A 15,197-nucleotide genomic window follows, 5' to 3' on the forward strand; every position below is an offset into this window, starting at 1 on the left:
GCAAGCTTTTGCAGGGCTGTATCTAGAAAACCAACCTCTCTCGCCCTCAACAGACAATTTCTATGGCCGACAGTATCAAAACCTGCTATCAGGTCTGATAAAATGAAGGCACTGACAGCACTGCCATCATATGTATACAACCAAAGGTTGTCCTTTGCTGCAATTCGAATATACTTCATGCAGCAATATGGGTGAAAGCAAGAACAGCCATCATCAAAACAACTTTGTCCTTGAAGAATGGGGCTGTCTTGATTAGCAACATGCAATTTCAAAGGTTTAGAGGCTGCTAGCAGAAAGGAAATGTGTCAGACATTGACTGCACTGAAAAGATGAAGCTGAGGTTTTCTGCTATAGGAATAAGGAGTAGTTTCTTTTCTGTAACTCCAATTCTGTAGTAGGGGTATCTCTGGGATAGTCATAATCTAGTGAATAGCCCCGCCCATGTGCGGGGACCCCGGAGCAATAAAAAAAATAATCTCTTAAGGTGTCAAGCCATGCAGACCTGCATCTACCCTTAAGAGAGAATTTAATCTAAAGACAGATAATGCAGCCTATACCCACAGGCTACACTGTCCAGTACTTCAACTAGGAAATTCCACCAACATCCACAAATAGCACTGCCTGCCCAGCTTTTTCCACAAGGAAAAAACCTGCCTCCACCAGCAGAAGCCTCTGGAATGATAGAGAGAAAGGAATTGACAGACAAGCCCCATAGGCTGCCATTATGTGGCTCAGAACAGGATACTGTGCCTTTAAGAAAACTTTCCAGAACTTTTCCCAGTATCCCAGAATGCACAGCAGGTCCCTTTTACTTTCAGTTCTTTTTGAAGGCGTAGCACGCCAGACCTGTAGCATTCCTGACATTAATAAATATCTCTCCACCGGGCAGGAGGGCGGGCGCTTATGACTATCACAGAGATACCCCTACTACAAAACTGGAGTTACAGAAAAGAAACTACTCCTTCTGTAGTAGGGGATCTCTGTGTATAGTCATAATCTAGTGAATAGAATGGCAAGCCCATCCCAACACCAAAAACGGCGGTGGAGAAGAATTCAAAATAACACCACTATTGTGCGAACAAATTTCGCAGTGAAGCCTGCCCAACCTGAGCATCTGCCCTGGCATCCGTGTCCAGACAGTAATGCTTAGCAAAGGTATGGACCGACCTCCAAGTGGCCGCCTTGCAGATTTCTGCAATCGGAACATTACGTAGTAAAGCAGATGTAGCCGCTTTGCCCCTGGTGGAATGAGCCTTAGGTTTACCCCCTAAGGTCTTATTAGCCTTTGGATAACACAATTGTATACAGGACACAATCCACCGAGAGATGGACTGTTTAGAGGTAGCAAGACCGGTCCTGACTGATCCATAATTGATAAACAATTGGTCTGACCTACGAATATCCTTGGTCTTATCAAGATAAAACTTCAACACCCTCCTAACATCCAGGGAATGGAGAGACCTTTCCGCTGGAGAAGAGGGATTCTGAAAAAACGTAGGTAAAGTTATGGTCTGGTTGACATGAAAATCAGAAATAACCTTAGGAAGAAATTTAGGGTGAGTACGTATAACAACCTTAGCAGCATGAAATACAGTATAAGGTTCTTGACAACATAATGCCTGAAGTTCACTCACCCTGCGGGCCGATGTAACGGCCACTAAGAACGCCACCTTCCAAGACAGGTGCTGCAACGAAGCCTTGTGAATAGGTTCAAAAGGCTCCCTCATCAATCTGGACAGCACCACATTCAATTCCCAGGAAGGCGAGGGAAGTCCGTCAGGAGGGAACACCTTCTTCAAGCCTTCCAAAAAATCCTTGACCACAGGGATCTGAAAGAAGGAAGTCTGTGAAGGGCATTTCCTGTAAGCAGTCAAAGCAGCGAGATGAACCTTAATGGAGTGGAAATTAAGGCCAGACTGCGCCAAATGTAAAAGATATGGAAGGATGACATCTTCCTTACAGGTCGTCGGGTCAAAGTTCTTGGATTTGCACCAGATGCAGAATCTCTTCCACTTGTAAGCATAGGAAATCCTAGTGGAAGGACGTTTAGCCTCCTTCAGTATGTCCATACAATCTTCTGATAGATTCAAATGACCATATTGCACTATCTCAGGAGCCATGCCGCCAAACTTAAAGACGAGAGGTTGGGATGCACCATCCGCCCCCCGAACTTCGTGAGAAGGTCCGGCCTGCACGGCAGCCACATGTGAGGAAGGAGAGACCGGTGAAGTAGGTCCGTGAACCACCACTGCCTGGGCCATTCCGGGGCAATGAGGATCATCCGCGCCCCGGACTTGGACAGTTTGATGAGCACCGCCGGAATCAGGGGAATGGGTGGAAAAGCGTACAGAAAGCTGTTCGACCAGTCGATCCATAGCGCATTCCCCAGCGTCCCCTGCTGGTAGTACCTGGATGCGAAGTCTCGGCATTTGCTGTTTTCGGCGGTGGCGAACAGATCTATGTCTGGAGTTCCCCACCTTGCGAAGACTTCTCCTAGTACTTCGTCGTTTATGACCCATTCGTGGTTTTCCTGAAGCAGCCTGCTCAGTGCGTCCGCCTGAACATTCTGCACCCCCGGCAGATGCGTGGCCGTAATCATCAGTCCCCGGGCCAGAAGCCAGTGCCAGAAACAGAGCTTTTCCCAATTGCCGTGGATGAAGAAACGCCGAACTAGCAGAAAGCCGGCACCTAACCGACAGCAAGAGAATCTAGCCACAAAAAGCAAGATTGGATCAGAAACACATGCCATTCCTTCTCCCTTAGAACCATCCAAAAGGGCGAAGAGGATACAGCAACCTATAACGGAAAAAGAGGTCCCATCGGAACTTTACATGAGCCCTGACGAAGACCTTATGAATCAAATATAGGTCCAATACGACACAGGTCGAAACGTGTCGGCTAGCAGAGATCCAGACTCGTTCGTGATAAAAATCAGACATCAGTGTCTCCTGGAGTGTCTCCTGGAGAGTAAAAATAACAACCCAGTCGCAGCTCTCTATAACGACTATTAAACATCTCTCTCTGACTCTGCTTAGGACCACACTAACTAGTTAACGCTGAGGAGCCAATTAGTTTGCGCCCCAACGACTTATAAAAGTGGACACCTCAGTACCGTAGTGAAATAATTTCTCCGTTTGTTCACAATATTTATGTCTTTTTGATATGTCATTAAGTCATTGTATAAAACGTAAAGAATTTTCACTGTTTTGTGTCAAGGATATGTGTGTTGCGAAATGAAGAAGTGTTCTTTTTGTTTCAAACAACAGTAAATTGTAATAATTGATTTAAAAACTCGCAGTCATTAAACAGGCTTGCTGAGAAAAGATACAATTGTGATCAATGGTGTCAGAGGCAATTGCACGTTAAAGAAAGTGCCAGATCGCCTGCGCCTCCTGCGACAGAGTGTGCGATCTCGACCCCCCCCTGCTTGTTGAGGTAATACATCGTGGTTGTATTGTCCATCTGTATCAGCAGCGAGTTGGTCTGGAAGGACGGATGGAAGGCCTTCGATGCCAAGGAAACGGCTCTGAGTTCCAGGAAATTGATGTGGTACGTAGACTCCAGCAGGGACCACTTTCCTTGTATCTGTAAGTCTCCGGAGTGCGCTCCCCAGCCTTGGAGAGACGCATCCGTCACGATACTCGTCGTGGGAATGTCCTTGTGGAAAGGGACCCCCCTGAGGAGATTTTCCGCCGAACACCACCATTTCAGAGACTGAAGAGCATGCAGAGACAGTCGTATCTTGTCGTCCCAAGAACCTGTCCTCTGATCCCACTGATCCTCCAAGCACTCCTGCAGTGGTCTCATGTGCAGCCGTGCGTGAGGAGTGAGGAAGATACAGGAGGCCATCGACCCCAGCAGCGAAGACACCTTCCTCACTGTCGTCGACGGAGCGGTCATGAGGTCCTGAGCCTTCCGAAGGAGCGATAACCGTCTCCCCTCCGAAGGAGACACGCTTGCTGACAGCGTATCTATGGAGGCCCCACAAGTACTGTATGCACTGGACCGGAGTCGGGACAGATTTGGACATGTTGACGTGTAACCCCAGCTTGTTCAAGAGAGCGCACGTCCTCCGGAAGTGCGCCTGCGCTTCCGAGAAAGATGAGGCCTTGATCAACCAGTCGTCCAGGTACGGGTAGACAAACACCTTGTTCCTCCACAGGTGCGCCCCTACCACTGCCATGCACTTCGAGAAGGTCCTGGGCGCAGACTTTAGCCCGAATGGCAATACTGTGTATTGATAATGATTGGCGCCGACTTGGAATCGCAGGAACTTCCTGTGTTTTCGTGCAATGGGCACATGGAAGTACGCATCCTGTAGGTCTATGGCACAGAGCCAGTCTCCCCGTTGCAGCTGAGGGTAAATCTGATGCAACGATAGCATGTGAAACTTCTCTCTTCGAATCCATTTGTTTGCTTGCCGCAAATCCAGAATGGGCCTGAACTCGTTCTTGTCCTTCTTGCAAACCAGGAAGAACCGAGAGTACAGACCTCTTGCCCTTTGAGACAGAGGTACGTCTTCCACCGCCTTTTTCCGTAACAGGATGTCCGCCTCCGCCTGGAGCTCTCGCAGTTGATACTGCGAGCTTACCGGCGGAATTGCTGGAGGCGGTCTGATGAACCGAAGACTGTATCCATTGCAAACAATATTCAGCACCCACTTGTCCTGAGTAATTTTTCTCCACTCTGCCAGGAAAAATTTAATGCTTCCCCCCACTGGAGTGGGTAACGGTTGCAGGGGAAGTAGATGCTCAGGGCCGAGACCCGGACGGGCCCTTGGTAGCAGTAGCGGACTGCTGGCCCCCTCTACCCTTCTGGCGTTTCTGGAAGGGTTTCCGGAACTGCTGCTGCTGGTGTTGCTGCTGTCCCGAGGCCTGCCCACGCCGTCTGCCCGCAGACCCGAACCGTCTCTGGAACGGAAGCTTCTTCTTCTCGGGCTTCTCCAACCAGACAGCCGTCAGGGTCTCTGCCTCCGTCTTCATGCAGGCCATCTCGTCGTCCGCATGCCTGCCGAAAAGGGTTTCCCCCGAGAAAGGCAGATTGGCCACTCTATGTTGAGCCTCTGGCTTGAGCGAGGTAAGGCGCAGCCACGCGTGACGTCGTTGGTGGACGCCATGACAATACCCATGCGCCGCCAGCAGGGACACATCCACTGCCGCACTGATCAACTGGTTCGATACCAGCATCCCCTCGCGCAAAGTCTCCAAGAAGTCGTCCTCCTTGTCGCGAGGCAGCAGCTCCGCGTACTGCTGGAGACTCCCACAGGGCACGGTTGTAACGCCCCAACAGAGCCCCGGCACTTGCCGCCTTCATGGTGGTAGAAGCCGTCCCACAGACCTTCCTGCCCGCCGAATCAAGCCAGCGGCTCTCCTTATAGGGTGGAACCGTCGATGAAGGGGTGGTAGCATGCTGCTTCCTCGCCGCCGTCACAATAACCGAGTCTGGCTTCGGGTCCATCCTCAAAAAAGTCGTGTCCGGGTCCGGCGCCCAATACTTTTTCAGGAGCCGTGAGGGGGCGGATTTCATCACCGCCGGAGTGAGGAACAACTCCATAGCGGGCTCCACCAGTCCCGGCACTAGAGGCAGCAGGGGGCGAGACAGGTGCTTCTTGTGCAGCGTCTCGAATATCACGGACGTCGTAGGTGTCGGTACCGTCACCGTGATTCCCAACTTGGCTGCTCCCCTCAGTAGTACCTCCTGAAAGGAGACTAGGTCGTCAACCGGCGACACCCTCGTCCCTGGCGAGTCCGACAGCGTCGGCGAGAAGTCCCTGGCAGATGATCGTGTGCGTGATCTGGATCTGCGCCTCCTGCGGCGTCGCCCCGATGATGACGACGAACGCCCACGGCTCCACGATCTCCCTCTCCATCCGGAGCGGGAGCGCGATCTCCTTGGCTTCGGTCTGTCCGCCGGCCTCGCCGGACCCGGCGACGGTGGCTTGCCCTGGCGCCGCGGCCTAGGAGTTCCCTGCGGCGGCGTTGGATACCTGGGCAACGAGACCGACCGTGGCGGAACCGCGGGTGGGCCCGAAGGCGTGCGAGGCGGGATAGAACGAGGAGGAGGAGGAGGCAGTGGTGGTGTCGGTAGGGGTGGAGGCGGAGGAGATGGCGTAGGGATCCGCGGCGCTGGCTCCCGTGGCAAAGGAGTGCAGGGCAGCGACCCCGGCCTAGTCGGTGTATACACGACGGAGTATACCGAGCCCGGGGACTCCCTCTTTGACGTCGAGCGCCTCCTTGACGTCGATCGCCTCCTTGACGTCGATCGCCTCCATGACGTCGATCGCCTCCATGACGTCGATCGCCTCCATGACATCGATCGCCTCCATGACGTCGATCGCCTCCATGATGTCGATCGCCTCCATGACGTCGATCGCCTCCATGACGTCGATCGCCTCCATGACGTCGATCGCCTCCATGACGTCGATCGCCTCCATGACGTCGATCGCCTCCTTGACGTCGATCGCCTCCTTGACGTCGATCGCCTCCTTGACGTCGATCGCCTCCTTGACGTCGAAAGCCGCTTCGACGCCGAACGCCGCCTCGACGGCGAGCGCCCACGGTCGCCCGGCGACGTCGGGTATCCTCTCGACGGCGGCGACAGGCGACCTCCCCTCGACGGCGAGCGCCGACGCCGGGCCTGATCTCGACGTCGATGACTTGACGGCGGCCTGTTCAGCTTCCTCGACGTTGAGCGTCGACGCCGCTTCTCCCCAGAGCCCTGGGGAGAAGGTGAACAGATCGTAGTCATCCCCCTCGACGCTGTAGTCGACGCCATCGACGGCGGCGGAGAATGGGGACGTTTGCCGGTCTTCCTGCCCCTGGGGAGCCCCCCCAGAGGCCTCAGCAAGGGCAGAATCAGCCCCTCCAGACCCACCTTGTGCCTTCAGCCTTCTGTCCTCCAGGACTTGGAGCCGGATCTTCATCCTCTCTCTCAAGGTCCTGGCCGAGAACGAGTGGCAGATTTCACACTCCTCCGGCACATGGGACTGGGGAAGGCAGACGATGTACACCCTGTGTGGGTCTGACTTAGCCTTCTTCCTATCGCACTCTGGGCACTTGTCAAACAAGCCAGGCATGATGACAACACCAGAAAGAAGGCCACAACACTAAAAGCTTGAAAAGTGACAAAATCACCAAATACACCCTTGAAGAGGGAGAGCTCAATGCTCCAGGGTCCTGCTAGCAGGAGCCGGAAAAAAGAACTGAAAGTAAAAGGGACCTGCTGTGCATTCTGGGATACTGGGAAAAGGTCTGGAAAGTTTTCTTAAAGGCACAGTATCCTGTTCTGAGCCACATAATGGCAGCCTATGGGGCTTGTCTGTCCATTCCTTTCTCTCTATCATTCCAGAGGCTTCTGCTGGTAGAGGCAGGTTTTTTCCTTGTGGAAAAAGCTGGGCAGGCAGTGCTGTTTGTGGATGTTGGTGGAATTTCCTAGTTGAAGTACTGGACAGTGTAGCCTGTGGGTATAGGCTGCATTATCTGTCTTTAGATTAAATTCTCTCTTAAGGGTAGATGCAGGTCTGCATGGCTTGACACCTTAAGAGATTTCTTTTTGTATTGCTCCGGGGTCCCCGCACATGGGCGGGACTATTCACTAGATTATGACTATACACAGAGATCCCCTACTACAGAACCATTGCTTCTTTGAAGGGGGTGGGATGGTTCCACTGCAGACAGCAGCTGAGAATTCAAAAAGGATGACTGATCAAAGGACAAAAACTGGTCAGGGTGAAAAGTTGGGAGAGAGGCAGACAACATCAGAATAAAAACTACTCAGCAGGATGAGTGTGGATAGCAAGGACTTGTTGTAAAATAAGGACACAAACGATTAGCATTTGAATGTTCTAAGAGATTAATAAAAACATTGAGGAAATCTTCATCTTTATATAGGGAATTAGAGGAGGGGTAGTAGACTATTCTCTAATGGTGTTCTGCTTGGCAAGTTAACATGTTTAGAATGGATAAAGAAAGACAACCGCACGGATGCTTGTATTGGCAGGAAGGAGACCCTTTTCTAAGTTCTAGCACAGTTAACATTTAGTTTTGTGATTCCCAACTATGATAATGCTGGACTAGATGTTTTGTTGGGTCCAAAACAAAGTGCATGTTTAATTCAAGACATCTCCTTAGAGACTCTCCCTTTTGTTGAATCCCCGGCATTGCTACAGTGGTCCCTTCTAAATTATCACCTTGAGGAGACCTCTTATGATCAACTTCTATAGTTTCTTAGCAAACATGTGTAGAATGCTGCAATTCCTTTAAATGCAGCTCTTACTATACAGTCTATTACTGTTTATGGCAATTTCTCGACACCAGGACCGACATTAGAGGCCCCCGCTCTGTGTGTAAGCTCCTCTATGTTGCTGAGCAGTCTTGAAAGAAGGTCAAAAGTTTTTGAACACCAGATGTGTGGTTTATCTAAGGCGCGAGGGCCCTGTGCCCTTACCACCAACAGAGCCCGGCTAACGATTAGATTCAGGATCCACAGTTTGGGCTATGTCGGGGCCTGACACTTCTAACTTGCAACATTTAGCCAAAAGAACAAACACTGTGCTGGACGTGGTGCACCATCCCTCCAAACCGTTGCCCGTCCTCGGTCAGCATCATGTTCCGAATGCAGGCAGTTTTGAACACTACATCAGCTGGGCCATGCACCTCCTTCTTGATCAGTAGAATGCTCATTTGGTGTATGGAGCAAGACTGGCTGCTATGTCAGCAATGGCTTTAATTGCCAGTGCTGCTGGAGAACACGCCCATTGTTTCATGCCAAAGGTGTGGAGCTGCAGTCAAACGGAGAATAAATCTCTCTCTATGCTTGCCTTGATGAGCATGCCCCAAAAACACAACTGTTAATTCATTCAATACTGGTAACAAGCTGTGCTTGTAAAGTATTTCAGAGAGAATGAATGAATATATTCAGAAGGGTAAAAGGCTGTGTCTTTTAGTGCTGGCTCCATTCGTGGAACCCTCTGCCTCTTTAGAACTAATCACAGGCTAATGAGTTGGTCGTTAGCAAAGCCATCGAAATCCGATTTCTCACTAACTTACTAGCAGTATGTTTGGATCTAGGGTCTGCTATATCATGACGGGACTGCCTTTTATCCCATGGCACATTTCCCAGGGGGGCTAAAGACTGGTTTCTGAAGGCCCAGTGCTGCTGGGAAGTCCCTCTATCACATTCTTCAACTTCCTAAATTGAACTCCAGCAACACAACGGGGGCTTCAGGATAGAGAGGAAAGACATCATAGAAGGAGAAAAGAGAAAGTGGGGAGAAGAAAAGAGACTTAAAAGGGATAGACAGAACGATATAGAGAAGGTAGGAGGGTAGTGAGGCTGGATTTAGTATTTTTTGCCAATGTTGCTTTCGTTTCCCAGCCCTGCCCTATATTCTAGCAAGGTGCAACCTACAACCATATGTGTACTTTACAAGCACACAATATATAAATTGGAAATGTATAACAATTAGAGTATGAAATATGGAAGAAGATAATCAAACTTCAAAGTAGAAAAGCAAGGATATTGTTGGCGTATGTTTAACTCTTTGCAGGTATTAACAGTGATGGCAAACTTACACTAATTGCGTGCTTTAGAAAAGTTACAATAAAGAAATTGAACAAATCCTGATCATAACACAAATATTAACATAATCAAAATACTTTTTTATAACACCTCATTTACATCCAATTTGTTTACAACTCGTAATACATAACATGTGAATCTGAAAGTAATACACAAACATAGTGCCTTACAATAAAACAGTACAAATTAATCCAATCCGTATTACCTTAGAACCAGAAACTATACCAAAAGAAAATTTTAAAGTCTCACCGATAGCACACTTGATAAGTAGTGTTGGTATCTGAATGGGAGGAGCCATTCCACGAGCAGACCCAAGTCTGCAAATTGTGTGTAATACATTTGAATGTCTCTGGTGCTTCCGGAGCATCTGAAAGAGCAAAAAGAACAGGTGTCACTCCAAGTGTTATACATTTGTTATTTGTGTGGTGTAGGAGAGTAGGGTCTGCTATCCTATGGTCACCCCAAATTTTTGCTTTTTGCTTCACTGGTTTTTGACATATTGAGGCTGTGGGCCTGCCAATCAGACCCCCAGCCTGCTGTTCTCTCTACTAAATTAAAACTATGCACCCTAGGTGCATAACCAATTGGAAGTGGATCACCCTGTCAGCCCCTGTACCAGTGTACACTAGGTACCCAGGGCATTGGTGTACCCAAGGCCTGCCAGGGGCTGCAGCATGTATTATGCCACCCCAGGCTTGGCCTAACAATCTGACACAACTGGCTGATCACTCAGCTGGGGTAAGTTGGTGTAATCACCTCTTACTTAGGTGTAGTATACCTATACCTAACCTTAAATGGGACACCTGGTAACCTATGAGTCACTCCTATGGCAGGCCTTAACAATCCTGAAGGCAGAGTGCTTGGTTCCATGTGAGATGGTGCTCTGGCATGAGCTGAGCCTGTCTGCAGTGGTCGGAACAACTTCCTTCTACTGTTTCCAGATATCGTCATACCATATACTCTTAAGTGCATTATGAACCTCGCGGTTAAATGCTATCTTTGGTTTGGCTTTATCAAAACATGTCGAGTAAGGTGTCATACGAATTGGAATACTAACCCCTCGCCAATTCTGGCGACGGGGTTAGCATTCCACCCTTCTAGAGGGACACGACATGTACAGTACCTGAAACCCGGGTAAAATCAGACATAGCCTCAGCTCCACAAAATGGATGCTGCCACCACAGACACAAGTCTGCCCTCCTGCTGCTGGGAGTCCTTCCAGCTTGGGAGGTGTGGACAAAGGGTTTCCTGCCAGGGGAGGTGCGTGCACCACCCCAGACAGGATTTTGTGTATTGGTCAGGTAGGGCTTGAAAGAAACCAGACATGCCTGTGGCTCACAAGGAGCCTCGGTGCATATGCCAGTTCAAACCGGTCCTGGGGCACACCAGTCCCGGGCCTGGGGCGAGCTGGACAAAGGATTGGGGGTGTAACCACCCCCCTTCCTGGTCCCACCCATAGGGAGGGACCTAGCAGGTAGTCCGGCCCCTAGAATCCGAATAAAGGTAGGAGCTGTGTCCTAAGACTTCAGACATCCTGGAATCAACTTGAAACTAAGAAGAAGACGGGAACTTCGACATTCTGCTGCACAGAAGACTGAAGAAAATCTCCCCTGTGGTCAGGGAGTGACCACCTTGCTAACGCAAGCACCATCCAGCGAATCACCGTCTGCTTTGCCGCCGCCTCCCGCCGGAGCCCGAGCCCAGAGACTGACAAGACCTGGACCTCCAGACCTCTCACCGCCCGATCCACAGTCCCTGCAAAGAGGAGACCCGTGGAGGCACCGAGACACGTGGAGCCAGCCATCTTGAAACGACTACGACAAGCTGACCAGTGCAACAACCGAGGCTCCCTCCAAGTTGTGCTTTGGGTCCCGAGAAGCCCAACCCTCGAGCAGCATCTGCACCAAAGGTGAGCCCTCCAGCATCTCCACGATCTGCGTGGGGCCCTTCTGCATTTTGCCACTCGACGCGCCTAACCGGTTGCTGGCCCGCTGGCTAGTGGCCATCTTGGCGACGAAATCTACGACAAACACCGCTGGTCTGGTTGCTCCAGACTGGCCCTTGCTCCCCTCCAAAGGAGCAATCCCTCTGACCTTGCTGGTCAGAACCAACAGCTGATTTCCGAATCCTTCTACAATTGCTTTTGCCAAGGCTTGTTTGCTTCAATCAAGTCGCCGACACCGCCGACAGCGAGAGCCTGCGTGGGACAGCTCGTGAGCCGACTCCTGGACGTCGTTGACCTTCAGGGACCACGTGGCTGCGGAGACAAGCTACCCCTCATCACCTGTTTGCACCCGACATCGCCTGGTACCCACCTGGTGCCACGCTGGTCACTGGCTAGTGACTGTGAACACTGTCCCCTCTGCTTACAGGTCTTTAACATCTCCGATCCACTCTTGGATCCACTGCATCTCTTCCCGACCGACCGCCTGCAGCATCTTTGTCCCAGGCTCAACGGAACAGATAGAAGAAACCCGACGCACTTTGAGGCCTATGCACCCGCTTCCTGTGGGTGAGGTAAAGCTGGTACTCCGGTGCCCATGTGTAGTAATACATCTCTAGTGCCTGTGTTCCAAATCTTAAGTTCCTAGGTCATCCGGAAGATTCCTTTTGCAGTAACTTTGTACTTTTTACGCACCCATTGAAACCTATGGGAGCACGCGTGTGACTATTTGCTCTGCACACGCCACCCGTGGACCTCCTGGTCACTAACTGACGTTAGCTCCTTGTAGGCCCAGCGATTCTAGAGGCCCTAGGCCTTTTCCCTTTTCTGTTCGTGGTACTTATACCACTATTTTAGTATATGGTTCGAGTGGCCACCAGGGCCTATCCATATAAAGTGCAACTTCTGTGTATTCTGTGATAATCTTGTTTGACGATTTGTGCTCCTGTGCTCATAAAGAGACTAGGGGTTACTTTGAGAAATAAATACATATATATTTTGAATATATATCTGTGTGGTGTCCTTTCATTGGTATAAAAGGGGGTTACTATTGGTAAAACAGCTTGCTTAACACGCATCACGAGTTTAGCCTCAAAGACTGCTTAGCCTACGCTACCACTAGGGCAGCTGGTCCGAAAAGGTTGACTTACAACCACACCATAAGGGTTGCTTGGCATGGTACAAGGTGGTCACTAGAACTAGTGAACAGCATATACCAGGCCAACTTCTCACATTGGTGAGCAGCGGTTGGATTTGAGCTTGCTGTGTTTTACCATTGTAATCTCTTGGTTACCAATTGAAAGATCACATAGGTACCTGTAGGTACATATAAAACAAGATTAGATATACTTAAGTTCTACTGAACTTAGTTGTTGTAGAGCAAAGGGAGTAGCACACCCTGACTACAACTACTAGATAGGTTTAGTAGGTAAACCCAAGTGTAGGTAGATTGCAACACATCCACCCACACTTAAGAGCAATGGCCGGGGCAGAGGGGTCCACTGTACCCATCTCTGTTGAGAGTGACCCCCAGAGGGCACCATCCAGCTTTGCTACCCTTAATCAGAATGAGCTCAGGCATTTGGCAACTCTTAGAGGCCTTAAACAGCCCAAGAACCCAAACTCTGCTGAGCTCAGAGAGCTCTTACAGAATGATGAGAATCAGAGAGCACTCAAGAAAGCTTCCCAGTTAGCCCCCTTAGGGACAGGAACAGGAGGCCCCCCTTCTGAAGATGCCACTGAAGTACCCCTTCCCAATAGTCACCCCTTAGATGGGATGCCTACCACAGAGGATGAGAGTGAAAAGGATACTGACAGTAGTGAGGATGAAGGGAGAACTAGCCCAGTGCCAAGTATTATACTTGGCCCAGCTAAACCAAGGCTATTGGGGACTGACAGTGGGTTCAACCCACTGGATCTCCCCAGTGGACTTAACACAGGGTTTGGAAGGCAAAGGAATCGCTCAGGTGACTCCAATGCTTCCCATGGCTCTAGAGGCTCTCAAGGTCACTCCAGGAAAAGGATGACCACCCCTCAGAGGAGGGAACATGAGGCCAGAATGCAGGAAGCCCAGCTGAGGATCAGGAAGCAGGAGCTAGAAGTAGCCCTGATGGAAGAAAAACTGAACAAGGCTAGGCAACCTAGAGAGAGTGGGTCTATACCCACTGGTGGCAGCATTGTCCCTAAGGACAAAGATAGGGTTTTCGATAATAGAAACCTGTCTAAGGTTGTGCCCCCCTACAAAAGTGGGGATGACATCCACAAGTGGATAACTGCTCTTGAGAGAGCCTGCAAAGTACAGCAGGTTCCTGAAGATCAGTGGGCAGCAATCCTCTGGCTCTCCTTTGAGGGAAGAGGCAGAGACAGACTCCTCACTGTTAGAGAAGAGGATGTCAGAAACTACAGAGTCCTGAAGAGTGTTCTAGTTGATGGGTTAGGCTTAACCACTGAGCAGTACAGGTTAATGTTCAGAGACACCCAAAAGACACAGACTCAGGACTGGTCTGAATACATTGAATGTGCCACTAAGGCTTTGGAGGGTTGGTTGCTGGGAAGTAAGGTATCTGATTTTACAGGATTGTATAATTTGATGATGAGAGAACAGATTTTAAATAACTGTCAAAACCAGCAACTGCATCAACACTTGGTTGACTCTGATCTGACCTCTCCCCAAGAATTGGGAAAGAAGGCAGACAAATGGGTCAGAACCAGGGTTAAGCAAAAGAACCAGAACCAGGGCCAAGGGGGTGATCAGAAGAAAACAGACCAAAAGGGTGGAGATCAGAAATCTAAAGACCAGAAGTCTTCAACAGGGCCCCAAACTACTGCTAAGGAGGGTGGGTCCCAACAACAGTCCAAAAAGAAGAAAGAAGGTCAAAAGAAACCCTGGTGCAATCATTGTAAAAATACAACTCACTGGACTAGTGATTGCAAAAAGGGTGGAGCCCCCAACACTGTTGCCCCTAAGGCACCTGCTCCCAGTACTACTGTTAGCAGTGTTGGTCCCCAGACAAAGGGTGTAGTGGGAATCACTATGGGAACTGAAGGAGATTCTGACTTAGACAGAACCCTGACACAGGCAGTCTTGATCTGTGATGGGGACATTGATTTGTCCCTGACTGTGAGCCCCAGTAACCTGGGCAAGTACAGACAGACTCCTTTAATTAATGACAAAGTGGCTCAAGCCTACAGGGACACATGTGCCAGTGTCACTATGGTGACACCAGGCTTTGTGGATCCTGGACAGTACATACCAGGTGAGAACTACCTGGTGACCAATGCCAGCAATGCCACTACTTCACATAGTGTGGCAGTTGTTAACTTCTCATGGGGAGGGGTAACTGGCCTCAAAAGGGTTGTGGTTAGTGCAGACCTCCCAGTAGAATGTTTGTTGGGCAATGACCTAGAGAGTTCTCTATGGTCAGAAGTGGAGTACAGGACTCATGCAGAGATGTTAGGTATATCATCACATGTCCTTGCTGTGACCAGGTCACAGGCCAAAAAGTGCCTCACTGAACCACAGGTCTTGGATCCTGGAACAATGGACCAAGCACCTACCAAGAAGAAGAACAGGAGGGTCAAGGCTGTGCCTTCCCCCCTGCCTCAGAGTGATGATCAGCCTTCCCAGGAAGCTGATCTAGAGGACCCTGAAGGAACTGTCCCTGAAGAGCTTGAA

The 15,197-nt window shown here is 50.0% G+C and overlaps 1 protein-coding gene across 4 annotated transcripts in view; it reads right to left on the bottom strand.

Annotated features, from left to right (window-relative positions):
• Positions 1 to 15,197, bottom strand: part of LIFR (LIF receptor subunit alpha) — a 636,999-nt gene that overhangs the window by 275,894 nt on the left and 345,908 nt on the right. For all 4 annotated transcript variants that reach the window (XM_085631117.1, XM_085631122.1, XM_085631121.1 and 1 more), the window contains exon 4: positions 9,829 to 9,946. In XM_085631117.1, coding sequence (XP_085487243.1) covers positions 9,829 to 9,946 — 118 coding nt within the window. The remainder of the gene's footprint in view (positions 1 to 9,828; positions 9,947 to 15,197) is intronic.

Source organism: Triturus cristatus, chromosome 2_1, assembly GCF_964204655.1.
Source record: "Triturus cristatus chromosome 2_1, aTriCri1.1, whole genome shotgun sequence".
Classification (NCBI taxonomy): Eukaryota; Metazoa; Chordata; class Amphibia; order Caudata; family Salamandridae; genus Triturus; species Triturus cristatus.